Source organism: Seriola aureovittata, chromosome 7 (assembly GCF_021018895.1).
Source record: "Seriola aureovittata isolate HTS-2021-v1 ecotype China chromosome 7, ASM2101889v1, whole genome shotgun sequence".
Classification (NCBI taxonomy): Eukaryota; Metazoa; Chordata; class Actinopteri; order Carangiformes; family Carangidae; genus Seriola; species Seriola aureovittata.
In genome coordinates this window covers 24,635,095-24,654,844 of record NC_079370.1, presented here as the reverse complement: position 1 = coordinate 24,654,844, position 19,750 = coordinate 24,635,095, and the positions used below count along the sequence as shown (strand labels likewise).

Sequence of the window (19,750 nt, the reverse complement as noted above, 5' to 3'; positions counted from 1 at the left end):
ATCGAAAACAACTGGACTAGGTTATTTGTCTGTGAAGACGTTTCACCTCTCATCCAAGAGGCTTCATCAGTTCGTGTACGCATCTGACCAGGCTAGGACTGGTCCTGTGTGTACGCATCTGACCAGGCTAGGACCAGTCCTAGCCTGGTCAGATGCGTACACGAACTGATGAAGCCTCTTGGATGAGAGGTGAAACGTCTTCACAGACAAATAACCTAGTCCAGTTGTTTTCGATTTAAAAAAACTCCTTTAGGATACTATGACCTGGACAAATGAGAATATACACAGGCTTAACTTCACATGGTTTATGTATATGTATAAGTTATTTACCTTGAGCTTTGTACACCTCATTGAGCAGGCTTTCGCTGATGGTCAGTGGGGCTCCATTGGTCATGCTGTGGGTCCAACTCTGACAGATTGCTTGAAGCAAAAGCGTCTGGGCCCTTGTGGCTTGTACAGTGAAATGGGGAAGCTCAAAAATGCACTCTGTGGTGGGGACCAAAGATCTTTTACTCCTGTAAGAAAGGGAAAAGAGATGAAGAAAGAAGTGGTTAGATAAAGGGTAGTGCATAGATACACGGAGTGAGGATAGAGTGACAATAATAAATGAAAGAATGGAGAGTTGCACGTAAGTGCTAACATACAGTGAATGAAACAGACACCGGTGGAAACAAATGGTTCACAACTTCCACGAATCCATCAATATCACGTCGCAATATAAAACAGCTCATCGATAGCACGAATGGCCAAATAGGTAGAACTACATTCCAACAGCAAATTGAAGAAGTACCAAGTGCAAGCCAAGCTTTCCTTAGTTACTTGGCAGGTAGGCGTAGTCTGCCTCTTTGCCACCGACCCTTCTCTCCCCTCCGTCCAAACTGTGATGATGATTTATGTGAAGATATGTACAGCCCAGAAACCTGACCCTGAAAAGAATCTCTACGCATTTGACATTTCATCTGTCTCCAAGAGTGTGGAGGGAGAGTTTGTGTGAGTGTGTGTGTATGACAAGCTGATGAGTTGAGCGTTCAGGGGGATGAGGTAACAGCACAGTCAGATGTGAGTCCTCCAGGCCCCTGTCCATCAGAACCTCAGTGGACCATGCTCTCATCTATCATCTGACACACACACTTTTTTTCATTTGCTCTTTAATTCCTCCTTTCTTTCGAAACATATTCAACACACCTCTCTCACATCTCTGATACCACACAGACAAACATCTTGACACACATTCACTGCCTTTCAAATCCCTGAATCAGGTCTCGGAGCTCTTTTTCTATCCAGTCTGTGAATTCTTGGATCCTCAGTTCTTAAGATCCCATCCATGACATCAGCAACAGCAGTAGGAGGGATTCCCCAACACACATACACAGACACCAGCGAAGGCATGGCATTATACACAGTGTTGAGTGTGATGGATCACTTGTCATCGCCATGACTACTGATCTCTATTCTTAAAATCTCTCTCTCCCTCTGTGTCCCCAGGAAAAACACCCAGGGAGCCTGAACTAAACACTGCAAAACAAGTTTGTTTGGTTCCACCTCTGTGTTCCACTTCTGTATTCCCCTCTGCTCTGCTGAGAGATTGACAGTACTTTTTTTTGGAGGGGGAGGCATATACTCACTTCATGACATACTGTAATGGAAGCAAAGAGGGACTGCCCTGTGAGTGGTACTTTAGATGAAAATAGAACCGTGACTAATTCCTGGGATGGCTGCAGCGTGTCAGGAACGAGCATCACAGTTCATTTAATCACACATGCATTTTGGTCTGGTCCCAGTTCAGAGTGTGGGATATGTCACGGGGTCTTTCCCTCTGCTCAGCAGCTCTGCAATCGTTTAACTCCTCTGCTTCCCTCTTCCCTGCGTGTCTCTTTATCTTTCCCTTTCTTCTGCTCCTGGGTGGTTCAGTAGGGTGACATGAGCTGTTAGCTGCTCACAGGCAGGTCCAGAGTTCTTAACCGCCTGCGTTCTCTGGGGGGACTTGTATGAGACAGAAGGCGAGAGAGAGTTTGATAAAGAGAGATGTGAGAGTACAGGAAAAACAAAGGCAGTGAGAGAGAGAAAAAAACTCCAAACCTGACAGGGTCAATGAGTTTACCTTGATAGCACACATTTTGAATTCCCTGGCAACATGTGGTGGATTTGGCACCATGGTGAACCATGCAATGTCATGCTTCTCGCCTATTAAAATTACTACTGTTGCATGCTATACAGCAAGACATCAATCAAACTGTTTTTCATGTGTGTTTTTGTGTGTTTTTGTGTGTTCAAATGCCTGCACACCCATATGTGTGTGTACACATAGCTAGATATCAATGCTGAACAAAAGAAAGTGAAGGGGACCCAGCAACAACAATGTCCCCACATGCAGAGCAAATGTGCCTGCAAAGCCACTTCAATGGGAGGACTGGCAAGGGATGAAAGTTTGTTGGCTTATTCGAGTGTTTATAGCGTTTCAGGGGAGCTGTCACGTGCATGTGGTTGTCTAAAACTTTAATTATGCACCTGTTTTTATTATATTATGCCCAAATTTTTTGAGAACAGCAACTTGAATCCTGGAGCTAAATGAGAAACAGAAACTCTCATTAGGGTGTTTTGGGAATGCTGGATGTGAGGACTCATCGGATTTCATTAAGTATATGGCACAGTCAGTGTTTCTTGCTGCAACATGGTAAACATCTTTCTGGCAGGCAGCTCTTTCACCGCTACCAACAGCTTTTGAAGGAAATAAGTGTCCAAGAGGTAACAATTGCAGTACTACTACCTGTAGCATCCAGAACAGCAGTAACAAATGACACTATAACATATTTCTTAGAACTTCAAAAACATATGCATGCAACTAACAAAATGCAATTTACTGCTACAGTGCAGATTCCATATTAGAAATGGAGTCTGTAGCCTGGGGAGCAAAACTCATTAAAGCATACTTCTACTCTTATAAAGTGGAGACCCACCAGAATTGGGCCCACAATCCATTTTGGATCCTGACTCATAATTTAAGAAATCAGTTCCTTGGCTTGAACTTCGGTGCCTCATTGAATAGGCTGCCTGTGACCTCACAGTAGTCCTTTAAGTCAATAACTTTTTTTTATTAAAACACTGAGGCCACCAGGAATATGTTAAGAGGAAATCAAAATTAGTCAAGAGTTATGAAAAATTAGGTGTTTCAATTTCAGTGGATGAAATGTGCTTTCCTCTGGTGTATTTCAACAACATTAGGCCTCATTTCCTGACCTGTCCCCTGTTGGTGCCGTGACTGAGTGACGAAGAACTAGACCGGGGCTAGGACAGGCCAGTTGGCGGACTTGCTGACTGCTTGGCTAGGCAACTGGCTGACAGGCTGGCACAGTCGTTCTGTCCAGTGTCCCTGTCAAAATCAGGCAAAACAGGGTATAGTGTTGTGCAGAGGGCATGAGTCTGAGTCATGAGCACCACACCAGCTGTGGTGCTCTTTGCCTAGTCTGTTTCCTCGGTGTACATGCTCAAAGGTGGACATAAAGCAGGGACAGCAAATTATTTTTAGTCATTAAAATGAATGAGTGAAATCTACAACTGAGTAGACTTAACAGAGAGTCCACACAAAAAAATATTTGTAACTTCCAAATATGGCTCAGAGTACATGTTATACCATTAGTAGCATAAGGTATCACTTCTTAAGTCTAACCTTCCATTTAAAGAGCCTGTGAGTAACCCCATATCTGTACCAAACCCTTTTCACAGCATCATAGCTGATATCCATTTGGGCCATTGGTTCTCAGGCTAATCAGCTTCTCGGTCTAGTTTGATTGTGGTCGCGACTGTATATAGAGAAATACAGCTGGGGCTCCAGCTAAACAGCTGTGATTGCTGTCTTACAGAGGCCACACACACACACACACATACACACACACACACACACACACACAAATGTACATACAGACAAATAAATTAATGTTTCCAAATAATCACAAATACTTGCATACCAACACATTCCTGTCACACAATCACATATGTATGAACACCTGTACAGGCATATGAACAAACCAGTAACAGCAGGTTGGTCAGCCAGAGCACGATCATCAGCAGTAATGAGGCCAGAGCTGACAAGGCGCCTGCTGATCTAACAACCTGCAACTGAAACAATTATAAAACTAGCTGCCAATGCTTAAGCCTGAAAAGACTGGTTCTATAATAGTGACGATACAAATTGGACAAAAAAAAGTTTAGAGAGAGAAAAAGAGAACAAGAAAAGTATAATCATACCATGCAGAAAAAAACATGAAAACAGCAAGCACAGGCAAGAGAAGAACAGAGACTGCAAACTTGCAGGTCATATGTTATTCTCAAGGTAAAATAATACCTCACATGGGGAGTTTCAATAAAAAAGCCATTTGGAAAAGCTCCAGTACAAACTCAAGAAGAGCAGAACTGGTAGACCATTGCTTTGTGTTTCAACTGACAAAACTAAATGTAGCCTGATTTAACAAAACTGATTGGGGTGTGTGTCTCTGTGTATATGCAATTAGGTGACTCTATGTTACATACATGTAGATGTCCAGTAATGTGGACATTACGCATTTGTCACTTGAGTTAGAGAAAAATGAAAAAAGCACCTAGTGACAAACCTAGCGACTTTCCATAGAAGAGAGTCACCAACACGGGTTAAAGTGGGCTAGAATGATCGGGAACGGTGTTCCGGCACCTTCAATTAGTAAGTACGTGTAACTAAGTGTCTAAACAAGGACTCCCTCTCACACTCACGCACTCACTCGCGCACGCACGCACACACGCGCACGCACGCACGCACGCACGCACACGCACACGCACACACACACACACACACACACACACACACACACACACGAGGTGTGATTAAAAAAAGAGCATGGGATGATCTCAATTGTTTGCAGCGGTTCCACAACAGTTTTCATCTATGTCCTCAATCTCACATATTGACCATATGCAGTCCAGCCATATACTAAGTTTTGACCTGGTTTCACATTTTTAAGATCAGCATCTTGCTGTGATTGAAGGAAAATTGCCAAGAGTAGCTGATCCTAATGGTTTACACGGTGTCCCAGAATGCAAGCTTGGAACGTCTGTGCAGTTTCCAGAATGTTCACTTTTGTCATTACTCATATCCTGTACAGTACCAAAAACCAGTTCCCTCACTCTTTCCAAAATACAGTGACACAGACAACTGTGGGGCTTGGAAATCAGCAGGAGTTGCGGAGCAAGGTGTCTGGGGTCCATTCATTGGATCACAGTGAAAGAGGGAGGCATTCTCACACAAAAACCCATTCCCTGTCCCAGGTGGATTTTGTCTGTAATGGGAACTAAATGGAAAATTCCCCATGACTTGGAATTCGCTCCAATAAACTGTTAAAAGTCAGTGGAAATATTCAAAACAACTAATGTACACTAGGTACAGGTCTAGGGATGTGTGTGATTAGTCGACTAAACGGTTAAACATTGCTGCCTAATATTAATTTTTTTTTTATTATTTTACAAATGTATAACCACCGGGTAACTGTTGCATCTAAAATGTTAAGCAGCCGCCTCTCCCTGTGCTAATGCCCAGATGTTATAAACAAGTAAGGTGGAAAGTAGGACAGAGGATATCTTGTAAACCCCATCATTTATATCTTGTAAAACCCAGTAGCAGTATTTTGGTCAAGAAAATGAAAATACAGTTGAATGTAAGATGTGTTAAAATAAACTGGCATACAACACATGTCCGGAGCAATACATGACCACATTCAGTCCGGGCGTGGAGATGTTAATCCGCCATGTAGGAAAACTACTGTTGCTGGCACTCCTAACATTAGCCACACACACACACACACACACACACACACACACACACACACACACACACACACACACACACACACACACACACACACACACACACACACACACACACACACACACACACACACACACACACACACACACACACACACACACACACACACACACACACACACACACACACACACACACACACACACACACACAAATTGTCCAAATTTAACTTTCTGTTCTAATTAGTCATTAGGACATCCCTATTCAAGACAGTAGAAGAGACAAATAGTCAACAAGATAGTCAATCAATTTTGACTGTCCTCACATTGTGCTACTTTCTCTTGACTTTAACTTATCTGAGTCTATTTACAAAGTCCACAGCAACACCAATTCATTATGAGCTGACATATTTGTCTAATAGATACAACAGATAGCCACTGTTTTGAGACCAGTGATTAGTTATCTGAAGTTTCTATATATCATTCACTGTTGCACCCAACTTTAAGTGACCAACACAAACATTCTCCAACTGAAAAATCCTCTACTGCTATTGTTTAGAGCTTATTTGGAGGGAATCGTTTTGAAAATGGAGGTAATGCAAGACTGACAGCTTGTACCTTCAGTCTTTTTTTTCTCCTTATGGTGCAGACTGATTTGAAGTGTTGCAGAATTCCCCATCTCTCCAAGCCAAGGTCACTGACCCCTCTTGAAAATAACCAGAGTGAATTATGGGCTGCTCTCAAGTCCCCTCTTTTATCTTACTACAAAAGACTCACTACAGTGTCTCGCAAAGCCTCCAAATGAACATTATAAATCATGCAAGAACTTCACACTGAACAATAACTTGGGGGATGGGAAAACTTGTCACTTTACCACCTGGATGTCAACGGAGTAGAAGGAAAAGTACTACCATAGAAAATCCAAGCAAAACACAAAACAAAAAAATTAAAGAACATAATGAAAAATGAAGAAAAATAAATGCACGTATAACTAATTTATCATGTCTTGTACTTTCTTATACTATTCTCTCTAGTCATTTGTTTCATGACTGTACATGGTCTATATCATTGGCTTGATGTGAAATGTACCAACTGGAGCTGCAGCTGAGCCCGTGATGTAGAACATTTAGTGAATGCCGTTTTCAGCAGCAGCCATAAATGACTCATAGTAATCATTACAACTTGGCTCCAGTCTCTTGCATTTGACCGAACTCAGAAACTGCCACTTGAGCAATTAAAGAAGAAAAGTGATCAATTAAGAGGATTTTCCAAAATACAGTTATATTAAAGCGACTTTTCCAGTTTACAGTGAGATTACAGACCACCATGTATGAGTGACAGTACTTTGAAAAATCAATACGCAGTTCAGAATGGGCATTTCTTGCTCTGTAAAAGCATCACAATAACTGGCAGCCATCTTTTATTGATGCACTATATACTATCTGACTCATTACATTCTTTTTCTTTTTTTACCTTCAAATATTGTGTTGTCTTTACTACCCATGGCACTCTGCTCACTGTGGTTTTCTTTATGTAAATCTAGTCTTGTGTTGATTTTCTTTCCACTGTGGCTGGCGCGATTACAATTCAGATTACAATTCTGTTTTAACTCTCAATCACAACCTGTAATGACATCCACTTTCTGACCAAACTTAACTCAAAGTCTCTTTGCTGGAGCTGGGAATGAGTTAGAGGGTGGCAGGGACTGCATTTGTGGCCACAGCTCAGAACTTTGTGGTTCCCCAGGGTCAAAGGTGTTCCATGTGTGCATTTCTCAGTCATCAGTCCTGAACAGTCCAAACTCTTCATAGAAAGAAACACTTCAGTCACTCACACACACACACACACACACACACACACACACACACACACACACACACACACACACACAGTCCCCCCTCTTCTTCCCATCTGGAGTAACCCTGACCCAAAACACACATATGTGCACAACTTCACACACGCACGCACACACTCACACACAGAGATCCATTCTCAGGAGAGGGCTTCATTACACAGGGATTACTAAAAGAAATGTTTTAATCAAGTTGTGCAGACAGCTGCAGCCTGGAAGGCGAGAAAATGGCAATGACGTGGTTCATCAGGCGTTAAAGGAAAACACATCAAGAGTCCTGTGTATGTATGTGTGTGTATAGTGGTGTGTCTGTGTGTGCATGCAGCTTCCTGCCTCTGTCCAACATGTCCAGCTGTGGAGAACATGCGGTTCCTTATAAGGACAAACAGAGATAGGAGATCTCTGTCCAGAGACTTACAGACCTAATGTCAGATTTATACTTTCAGATTTTGCTGTAGGCTTTTATACACCCTGTTGTCCTAACAACAAATGCAGCCCTCAACGGAAGCACCGGCTGTCCGTTATTTTCATCCAGATTAGTTGTCTTCAGTATTATTCTCCCAAGGCCTTTGACCTTCATGCAGATGGTCATTGAAAGTAAGAACACAGACTCGAGTGAGTTTTTCGTTCCCCAAGGTTGCCTGGTAAAATAAAGCTTAGATTTATCTTTCATTGTGGTGACAACAATGTTTCCTGTACCTCATAACTAACTGTAGATTTTAACCTAAGCAGTGAAAACTGGATGGTCTCATGTTTGGGAAGCGATGGAGCAGGACTGAGGCCTGGTGGGGAGGAGAGGACAGTGGAATGCACACCACAGTAGATGATAATCCACTCAGAGCTGATAATCCATCTACCCTTCCCTATTTCCCACTGTTTTCCTTCCCTCAAGCTTCAGTGCCTAAGATGACTAATTCAGGCATTAATAGAGTCTTTCAGTCAACTGAAAATATCTACAGCTGCTCGTTAATCCACTATCTTGACTTGGCCAGTCCATTCAGTACATCTTATGGTATAGTTAAAATTCAAAAGATATTCTTGGATTGCAAAAATATTGCCTCTTGAAAACATTACAGCCTATAATATACACTTTAGGGCTGAGTTAAAAACCCATGTTGATTTAAGCTACCAAATGACAGTTGTAATCATAAAGAAAAGTAAACAGCTTCTGCAGCAAGTGACTATTGCTCCTGTAGCACAGAGCAGTTAAATGTTGAAAGAAAGGCTTGGAAGCTTCCATCAGAACTGAGATGTCAATCACTGAGTGCACAAGGGTTGCATTCGCTGATGCCATTTCCTTATTATGAGGCTCCTCAATACGTCCATTGATCTCTGTCAGCCATAAAACCAAATAAAACTGTCTGACACCAGATGTACAGGAGAAAAAATCTTTACCACAAAGTTGGCCAAAATACTGTGCCACATAAAATATGATGTTTTACCTTGCAGCTCACACTCCTTTACACTCATGTGCTTCAACAGGAAAAGTGGAACATTATTACATCATATGCCATTCCAGGCTTTTAATATACACCTGTTAATACATAAATCCTACTTGTTGCAGTGTCTACATCCATTCAGTTTAATCATGTGAAAACTTTTTTCTTTCTGTAAACATAACCATGTTCCCTCAAGAACAGTGAACAACCTAGATCGTGCCTTGCCTTGTTCAACAAAATGAATACTCTCCTGCTCTTATGGCCTCCGAACCACAACTCAAAGCTGAGCATGACCACAGCAACCACACAATGATTTAAGGTTGCTCAATTATCTTTCACTGTAACAACCCTCAGAAACTTTAACCCTTGCTGCACAGACCTGTCGTATAAGACCCTGATGAGAAATACAAGTGATTACTTCATTATAAAATCAACACAAATCAAAGTTTGGTTAAAGGGCACAACAGTTGATGCAGAATCTGTGTGTGTGACATCATTCACAAGATCTGTCATATAAATGTACACTCAGAGCACAGAAATGAACTTTTCCATCCAGCCACTCCCAAATCAGTTTGCAGCAGCCAAAATCATTATACCAGTTCAACTTGTTGATGATATTGCCTGCCAAAATGGCTGGTAGACAAATGGAACAGCCGCAATCAATGTTCTCACCAATGAATGCTGTTCATGTACATTAGGTAAATTTGAATTAGATCTGTGTGGCTCACTACTGAAGGACAGAGAAACCATTTGTCCTCCTGTTCTTGGCTGTGCTTGGAGACATAGACCAGGAGCAGCTTGCTATGACTAACTAAGAACGGGAGTAATGAGGCATTACAATCACACCAGAAGCCTCATGCCTCAGATGCCTAAAGAAGCATTCATAAATCACAAGAGTCTAGACTACTGGTCCAGACATGGTAATGGACTTCTAAACTTCACATAAAAAATCCTACAGGTGGTGCTAAAAACTGAACTAACCATTGACAGTGTAATAGAGTTAGACCAATAATTAGATATCAAGGGAAAACCAACATTCTTTTCTATTCAGAAACATTCACAAGGCAAGTCAGCTTTTCGTGGCTATATAACATGCACCTGTAATGCCACATGCTTCAAGAAATTATCCCTTCAGAAATAGCAGAGTGTGGAACAGAGGCTGCTAAAAACGCCACATAAAAGCTGGCGTGGGGCTAAATTATGGACTGCAATGCAACGAGCCACACTGGACTGCTGCTGGTTTGTTGGTGAGCCCCAGCTTTGGCCTTGGCAGTCATGTGGCCTGCATAACGAATATAATATGGTGTGAGTCCATGTGTGTGCGTGTGTCTGAGTGAGAGAATGAGGTTAGGTTTTGGGGAGATCAATGCAGGTTGCACTGCTACCATCCCCTCCCTAACACCACCTCCTTCCCTCTCCTTGCCTTTCTGCAGGCACTGATTTTATCTGGGATAACAGTTTAACAGCCAGACCAATTGAGGCTCTCTGTAGAGTCCCTGTGGAGTTGGTGGCCCCATACATTGCCTTTCATTAAAGATAAGTACAGCCTGATGCATCTCAGCTGCACTTTAATTCACTGGGAAAGAAAGTTCATTTTTGAGGATTTTGGCTTTTTGCTAACCAAATGACTGTTTGGCTTGTTCATGGTAACGTATACTAAAAGGAGAGACTTATATATTTTATATATATCATGTATTTTTCTACAGTAATTTTTGTTTATTATCCAAAAAACATTGACATTACAAATTTTTTTTTTGTTGAAATATCCAAGAATCTACTGGTAAAATAGCACAAAATTTGGTACAGATATCCATGGCACCCAAACAATTTTTTCCTTTGAATGATTATACCTTGACTTTTCTTCTGTCACATACTAGCCGATACCCCATCCAGTACTTTGCTCGGTATCTGGGACATTTCAGATACCAGTATCGGAAAACCTCTAGATCTAAGGTGGCCTTTCAACTTAAAACAACTACTCCAACTTGAAATCTATTGCCAATATATTAGTTTGACAGAATTTTGTTTGAGATATTTTTTTTTTTTTTATTCCTTCAAAAACTGCACACGGCCAGAGACTGCAATTGTTCTGAAACAATTACCCTTTCTTAAAATTTCATTTTGCTTTAAACCTGAGGAAACAAAGACATTTCAGTTCAACTGAATACATCCAAGTTCTCACACACATTACCAAATGCCCAGTAAAAGCCAAGGCTGGCAGGAAGAAGATGTCAAGGCAGTGTACTTTCCCCAGCAAAGGCCCCTTGCTGCCCACTGTGAGAAGCGGGAGCCTTTGTGGTGAGACTGAAGGAAACATGAGCTATAGTATACACTGTGGGCCAACTCATCAGGAGAGGTGCTGGGTCTTCACAGACGCCCAGTGCCTCTCCAAATCCCCTATGATCACCTGGCAGTCATAAAAGCTCAGTGGCGTAATAGAGAGAGGGGGCGGTTGGGGTGGGGGGGCAGAGGAGAAGGATGCAAAATGTGAGCAAAATGCATATGACATCACCTTCTGCACTTCTCCACTCCAAGCCCTTCTCTTCTGTCAGTCACAATTCCCCTTTAATTGAGTCCAGAGTGAAACAAATCTGAGGCTACCTTTTATGCTAGTAATGGAAAAGCTGATCTAGGAATCTGCATAACAAAACTACTGAAGACTGACAAAGCAAGTGGAGACTGCTCTTTTTCTCAGACCACTCTCTTACTTCTCTCTCCCGAACCTTCACTAAGGCTTCCCAACTTTCTTTCATATTTCCTTAAAACTTCAAAAACATATACAGCTCTGCTCAGTGTCTGCTCCAAGAACAGAACATCTTGGAAAGGGGTGTTGTTGGAGTTACATCAGCACTAAGAAGTAGTCCCAAAACAAACATCAGTACAGTCAAATTAAATGCTACCACCTGGTGGAGTTCATCTTTTGGCTGCTCCAATGACCCAGTGTGTCACTCTCAGGCTCAACTTTCAGCTTTAGTAGAGGAACTGTCTGTATGATTATCTGTCTGTCATACATACTGTATATCACATGTGATCTGTAATACTCTTGTGTTGTGATTTCTACATGGGAATCCCATAGCTCTAATACACTCAGAATAAAGTCAATAGAAATTAAGCCTTTATCTCAGCCTATAAATTTACTTGAGGGTTATCCACATCCACACAGACAACTAACCTGTGGCAGATAACCTCAGCAGCGTAACAGGAGACAAATCAATTTATAATTCTTCACTTATTAGCATTGCTGGTTGACACACAGCCCCTTCTATTTCTCTCGTATATTTCTCTTAGCCATTCTCTCTGCTTCTCTGTCAAACCTGCTCATCATCATTCTTCTAAGGGTAAACTGTCAAGTTGTGTTAATTAGATTTTGACTGTAGTAACACACAGGTCAGGAAGCAAGACAGCCATACCTCCTACTTAGACAGAAAGGGTCAAATATGAGTCACTTCAAGTCTGAAATGACAGGTTCACAACTCATAAACCTGCACAATACAGCCAGATCTATTATCAGCTACAGGAAAGAGACTGACAGTGAAACAAACAGGCAACTGTTAGAAAAATGTGAGAAGTGGTTCTAACCTGTCCCAGAGCCAGAAACATCGAGCTAAATCTAAACTATGAGGAAAATGAGATTAAGTGGAAATTATCCTGTTAAGCGGAACAGAATTATCTTGGGTATGACATGTTTACCTGTTCTGAGGTTTGATCACAATGTCATCCTGTAGTCTGTAATCTGTAATAGGTTCAAATCACACCAAGATATATCACACTGCTGACATTTGCACACTGTATTCCAGCAAAGGACTGCTTACAACAAGGAATAACTGAGCACTTTCTCAATGTGTCAAAGTGACTCTGTGAGGAGTTGGGTGTGTTATTTCTAAGGACTGGTCCAGGCGTAAAGAAAAGCCACAGGAGGGCACTGATCTGGAATGCTCTCTGGAGACACATTTAGTGATTGTCAGAAAGAAAAATAACATCCTTTTGACATCTGAACCCACTATATGAGGTAGGTAGGGCAGAAAAGGGGGAGACTGGAGATCAAACAAGCAGCTAAAAGTCTCTTATTGGGAGCAGAGAGCACAGGGAATCATGTTCTGTGTACAGACACACTCACATACCACTCTGGATGACTGTCTTGTGGTTCCCTATGCAGCCAGCTAACCACTGTACAGTAGATACAATGTTTGCCTGGAGAAGAAGCCAGGAAAAGTCAAAACCATCTGCAGCTCTTAGACATGTTCATGTCTGAACTAATGGGTGGAACTCTACATTGATGCTGGTGCTCTTGTAGTCTAAAAAGGAACTGCATCAAGGGTTTTTTAGGTGATGATTACTGAACACACACTGATGGAGTGAATGATGGAGAGAACTATTTTTCCAAAACACCTCAATATTTCATAGACTGACTGAGTCATTCATTAGTTGCTCTATCAACCAATTGTGTTACAAAAGATGTTTGGTGTGTGGAGGGCAGACTGAGGACAGGACATAAGTGAAAGAACAGGCTGTCTGTGCAGGTTTCAATTTAAAACAAAGTTCATTATAACAATTTCAACAACACACCGAGATCCATACTGTAAACCTACTGTGAGGCCATTCATCCTTTAAAACTGTTTTCCTTTTTTATTCCCTCTGCTACATCCCTCCTCATCTCCATCCATTTTCCCAAGCTTTTTTCTCATCCCCTGTCCCTGCAGTCCTACAAAAGTGTTCTTTTACACCCCCCCACCCCCCGCCCCATCATCCTCTCTACTCATCTTCCATTCTCTCATCTATTCTGCTCCTCCTCTTGTCCTCTCTCTCTTCTCTTCATTCTGTCTACAATTAGCTGTTTGAAATGCTTATTTGTGTAGTTCCTGTCCCTTTCTATTTTTCCTTGTTCTCTTTGATTCTCTTTGTATTTTCATAGCTTATATATTTAAAGCCTTATATCAATTTCATGTTCATTTCTGGTTGTCTAAACTCAAATCCTCCCTTTGTTCAACAGTTCCACCTCCAAACTCCTGACTTGTCCTGTCTTCAACTCCTAACCTCTTTTCCCCTCTCTAGGGGACAACCCCAATGACTCATCCTCTGTCTGGTAAAAGGACAGGTTATAGCAATATGTTTTTTTTATCTCCTTAGACACATTGTCTTATTTTCCTCTCCTTGTGTTTCAAACCATCTGAGAAATTGTTGCTGTTGTTACCCGATGACTCTGTCTTTCTGTTTTCCCCACTGACCGCTGAAGAAATAGCTCATCTATCACTTTAAATGATGCACTGGCCGCAAGAGGCTGCAATCGTCTACATAAAGTACAATAAATGGACCTGACAACACACACACTAACAAACACTTGTATACAGACAGTCAAACATGAACATAAACACTCCCCAGCACCCATACACACAGGAGGTACACACCTTAACCCTTCCATAATCATTTCATCCATGTCTGCCACCAATAAACTGAACACACTGATCAGGAAGGCTGGCTCTGTGCTGGGGACTTCTCTGTGGAGAGGAGGATGCTGCAAAAACTGTTGATCATCACAGAGACCATCTCACATCCTCTCCACTTTAAACAGCTGAGCACTTTCAGTAAGAGAGTTTTTTTTTTCAACTCTGCTTTGACAAGGAATGCTACAGGAACTCATTCCTGTCAGCTACCATCACTCTGTACAATGATCAGCCTCTGTGTCAGGAGAGGGGACTCCTCTCAGTTAAGTTATTCCATCAAAAGAACAGACTTCAATGTGTGCTTTATAAGTATCCAAGAACTTACACTAATGTGCAGTGTATTATAGTATATTATATTACCACAATTGTACAGTGTATATTCAGCACACTGTACAGCTATGGGGCCAACGCTAGGCTCTATTTTCTTTTTGTATTGTTTTTATACATCATTATTATTTATTTAGTTACTTCGTTATTTGGTTAATAAACTAAATAGACTATAATTAGAGTTAGTCATAGGTTCAATGTATTCATTTCAGTTCACAAAGCAAACTCTCTACCTGCCACTCGAATTCCCATCCATGGTACAAGTGTTACAAACTCACCAGTACGCAGGCATCTGAATCAGCTTTCCATAGAGGGCAGTGCTGAAGGAAGGGATGATGGGGATGAGAGGCAGGAAACCCCCTGTGCTGTCCTGGCATGTCAAGCCTGCCTGGAACTCAAACACCTGGAAAGAAAGACAGAGAGAGAAGACAAGGGAAGAAAGAGGCAAAAAGAAGACATGGAAATTCAGCATTTATATATCAAACAATTTACTAGACCCACATGAAAAAACATGTTAGCTCTCACTGAACTCACACTATTTCTGGAAAAAAAACACAGAAACGCACAATGAGCACTGTTGTCTTAATCGGCACTGAATTGAATCAGTTGAGATGAGAGAACAGTTGATCTGTCACATCTGAAGTCTGTGCTCTCACAGGCCCTGGCTCTTACAGAGACAGAGAAAAGACAAAAGCATCTTATCGTTAGGGGTGGGCAGTATATCGGTTTTGTCACCTGTCATCCTGCCACTACACGGGTGGCAATACCGTCATTACCGTGATAAACACACACACATTTTGGTTTTAGCACACACGAGGGAGATCTGCTTCCCACACCACCCAATGAACTGTGTCACACTCACAGGTTACGCACAGGCAATACACTCATTCAACTTAACACGACTTGCACAGCACTGACTACAGTGATGCATGGTGGACTTGGTTAGAAATGTTGTGCACTTGTTGTGATCAATATAGTTTATTCACAGCTCAATACAACAGCATGGCTGTTACTACCAACTCTGAGAATGAATTACATTACATTTACTAATTAACCTACATTAGGGGGCTGGCTATTCCTCCCAAAAGACATTTAGGCCAGACATATACCTCATTTTCATTCCTATTTTGAGCCAATAAACACATTTGTTTTTTTAAAGCATTTTTTCATTCCTAAGACACGTTATCTTACATTGCAATAGCGTGAAAAGAGGAGGCTTTTCATTTTGTAATACTGTGATATAACACAGTCACCGTAAAAAACAACAACAAAAAAAAAAAAAGTAGTGATATAAATCTGAAGGTCACCCACCCCTTTATTGTCCTTCTTTACTGTACAAACAGCTGTCAGTCCATCTTATAGTCTGGGAGCAAATACTGAATCCCCTGTACACTGTATGCACAATAGATAACTACAAACAGCTGCAAGTTTGATTTTTTTTGTCCTGTAACAGTAGGCTATCTAAAGGTATAATTCATTACATGGTAGAAGTCACATGATCACTGCAGTGTGATTTAATGATGATACATATTACTGAGTCTCGAACATATTTTCTGCAGTTCACTAGCACATGTGCATAGAATGAATTTAAGTTTTCATTATAACTTTGACATTTTCTATAAACGAGTGCACGTAGATACAATAATTTAAAAGTACAGAAAAGATGGCAACAAAAACGTTGCTGACTAGCTCTGTTGATTACTATAAGAGTGAGAACAGCTTGAAATTAAGTAACCCTCATTCTTGCAATCAACAGCACAGTCACAACACATTTTAAATGGATCAGACTGATGAGATCCAGATTACGCCCGGATCAAGCCAAGATTTAAGTGTTACTGTGCAGTAAAATTCATGTATTCTATAATATTTTATTTTATACTGAAGGTAGATAATGATGGCTGAGTTCAGCTGTCCCACATGCAACTGCTGTACATACACAGAGCAGTCAGAGCAGAGTTGTTGTAGATGTAATATTACACACCACAGTAGTATATCGAGTGGAACTGTATGATTGCCACAAAAACATGTAGACATAGTAAAAAAAAAAAAAAAAAAAAAAAAAATCACACTTTGAAATGCAAAATGTTGCATCTCAAAGTGCAGCTCTCCTCTGAGAGAACAGATGTCAATTTTATTCTTTCACTGGCCTTAAGTGATTAGTTATTCAAATAGCCCAACTTTTCAATTAAAATAGGGCTATTTACTCTTGTGGCCTCCTTCTTGAGAGAACAGAGTGACTTTGAGTTCTTGTCTACAACCATGGAAAAGTAAGACAATGGATAACTGCTACTCACAAGACAGACACCTCAGCTCTGACAACCAGTGTCAATAAAACATAGATTAAGATAAGCCTTAGTTTACAGCCGTTTAAAATCACTTCCTGAATTGGGTGAATTGCGGCCCGAGTGGCCTTCACCCTGTCACGAGATCCCTCTGCCAAAATCCAGAGGTAGAATTAGTACGTTGGCAGATACAGATGCTGATCGGATGATTGGTCAGAATGATCCTTGGCCGCTGTCCAACTGACTGTTAACCCTGCAGTGACCCTGTGATAAGACTACGAGCATGACATCCAGCATACATCTTGCCTTGAAGAAAGCACACCCAGGCCATACCAGGCCAGAGTGGGCAATCCTAAATTACTCCAGATCTCTTATCCTTGCTTCCTAAAAGGTGGATTAGCAGCTTCCATTGTTCTGTATGTACTCCATTGGACATCTGGGCCTTCAAATAAACTATAAATACAAAGGTTATAACCTCTTTCATTTTAGTCTGTAGCTAGATTTGAAAACTGGTGGGTCAGAAAAACGTACTTTACTGTATAGTGCAATCATCAGATAAGACATCAACTTTACTTGAAATTACTAAATGATTAATCAAAAAGTTTGCATGTATTTGCATGTAAGATTCATGGAAAAACTATGTACGTAAAAGATAAGACACATTCAGAGGAACCTAAATGGTTATCTCAAAATGCTTTGCCATGAACACATGCTATGTGCAGAGAGGTAGTAAAGAATACACTTAACTTGGCTCCACTTTGAAAAGTAACCATCATCAACAACAAAGTTTATCTTCTGAGCTTCACACTACCAAAGTCAAAACTATACAACCAACACATTAATATCCCATCCATTTGGTGGGTGAAAACCATGAAGTAGACCAGAGATGGACTGGTTTTCATCAGGAAGCTCAGTGCTGAGATTTTTATGACCAGGTGAAAAGGGGTCATCAAGGTCATTAAAAGGGTCATTAGGGTTATTTCAGGGTGGACTGAAGACTGTGGCCATGCAGTTAATTTATTGAGTTTGGGCTATAGTGCATGAAAGCTGTACTGTATAAATTAGTGGATGAGTATTTTGTGTTAACTTAGACAGATGAAAGATATAGAGACAAATGTAAAATAAATGAAAGGAACAAAACAGGTGCTATTGAATATAATAATGGCTGTGCTAACTACAATAGTAAAGTAAAGGCAAAGTGTGCTGGAGTAGAACTAGATTCACATATACAGAAGTGTATGGTTTTGCATCTACTTCTAAGTTTTGCATTGTAAATTATAAAATACCCAGTGTAGTTTCTCAAGTGTGTCAAATATTAAAGACATTGATTAATATAAGAACCAAATCAAAGTGATACAAACCCAGGATGTGCAAGAATTGAAACAATCCAGAATACCTGATCTTCTGATTGACTTCTTTTGTTTGCAACTGACATTTGGTTAGTTTAATACATTGAAGATCTTTCAGGAAAAGTCAGGTGTAGATGTAGGATACAACTCTAATCTAGAAAAAAACTCATTTAGCAAACAAAGTTGATGTGTGATATGTCCCACTTTTTTTCATGTCAGACAGAAAGACAGCTGGGATTTACAATTGTGAAAAGGGAGGTTTTCTTAATCTGAATCAGTAACACAATGAAGAACATTGTCCTGCTCACCTTGAGGTAGAGGTGTGCATAGCAGTGATGTAGCAGGTTGTCCGAGGGCTGGCTGAGACTGCTGACAGTGCTGACCAGTTCTGGAGCATACATGGGCACTGAGTGTTCAACATTCACCCTCTCCACCTTGAACTGCACAGCAGGTAGAGGCCGCACTGGCTGAAACACTGGCACGCAGACCGGTCCTGGTGCAGCCTGGGAAATTCAAGATATAAAAATGGTGAAAATGTTCTAGTCAGAAGGTCCACAATCCTCATAATCTCTAGGCCATCGCTCTTTGAAGTTTACATTTTAATGGGGACCCATTATGCTAATATCCAGCTCTATATTTGTATTCTGGGACTCCACTGGAGTAGATTCACAGTTCAAAAAAGTCTAAAAACTAAGTAACAGAACATAATGGACTGGAAATCCATCCGTACATGTTCAAGCCAGAAACTGATCCAGAATATCAGAGACGTCTCTGTTCGGTAATTGCCCATTAACCGCTTTTGTGTGACATAATGGTGGATTTTATCTTTCAAATCGCAAGTATATACTTTTTTTTCTATACATGCCCTTGTGAATAGTTGCCGACTAAAGTGGAAAATGTCTGCTGTCAGGAAATACCAAAGCTAACAGCTCTAGTAAAATGTTATTATGCTGTCGCCAAACAAGTGTATGGTAAACCTACATTGAGTACATTAAATGCCTATAATACTACTCAAGTAGACTGTTTTGGGAGAATGAGCTGTACTCAGAGTAGATGACCTTATAAAGAAGTAAGTAGAAAAAAACTTTGGAAACCTAGTGTTCAGAGCAGACTGACACCTGAGCTTTTGTCTCACAGGGGTTCCTTTTACATATGTTTACCTCATTTGAAACTTTGGACACATTTAATATGGACATCCGACACTGAAACACACATTATACATATGACAGAAAATAAGGAAAAGCATGATTATAGGTGCCCTTTCATTAAAT

General features: G+C 40.8%; 1 protein-coding gene across 3 annotated transcripts in view; it reads right to left on the bottom strand.

Annotated features, from left to right (window-relative positions):
- Window positions 1-19,750, bottom strand: part of LOC130172703 (intermembrane lipid transfer protein VPS13B-like) — a 322,841-nt gene that overhangs the window by 246,687 nt on the left and 56,404 nt on the right. For all 3 annotated transcript variants that reach the window (XM_056381575.1, XM_056381576.1, XM_056381574.1), the window contains exons 15-17: window positions 18,788-18,982; window positions 15,127-15,251; window positions 331-515 (exon numbers count right to left, since the gene is read on the bottom strand). In XM_056381575.1, the coding sequence (XP_056237550.1) occupies window positions 331-515; window positions 15,127-15,251; window positions 18,788-18,982 (505 nt within the window). The remainder of the gene's footprint in view (window positions 1-330; window positions 516-15,126; window positions 15,252-18,787; window positions 18,983-19,750) is intronic.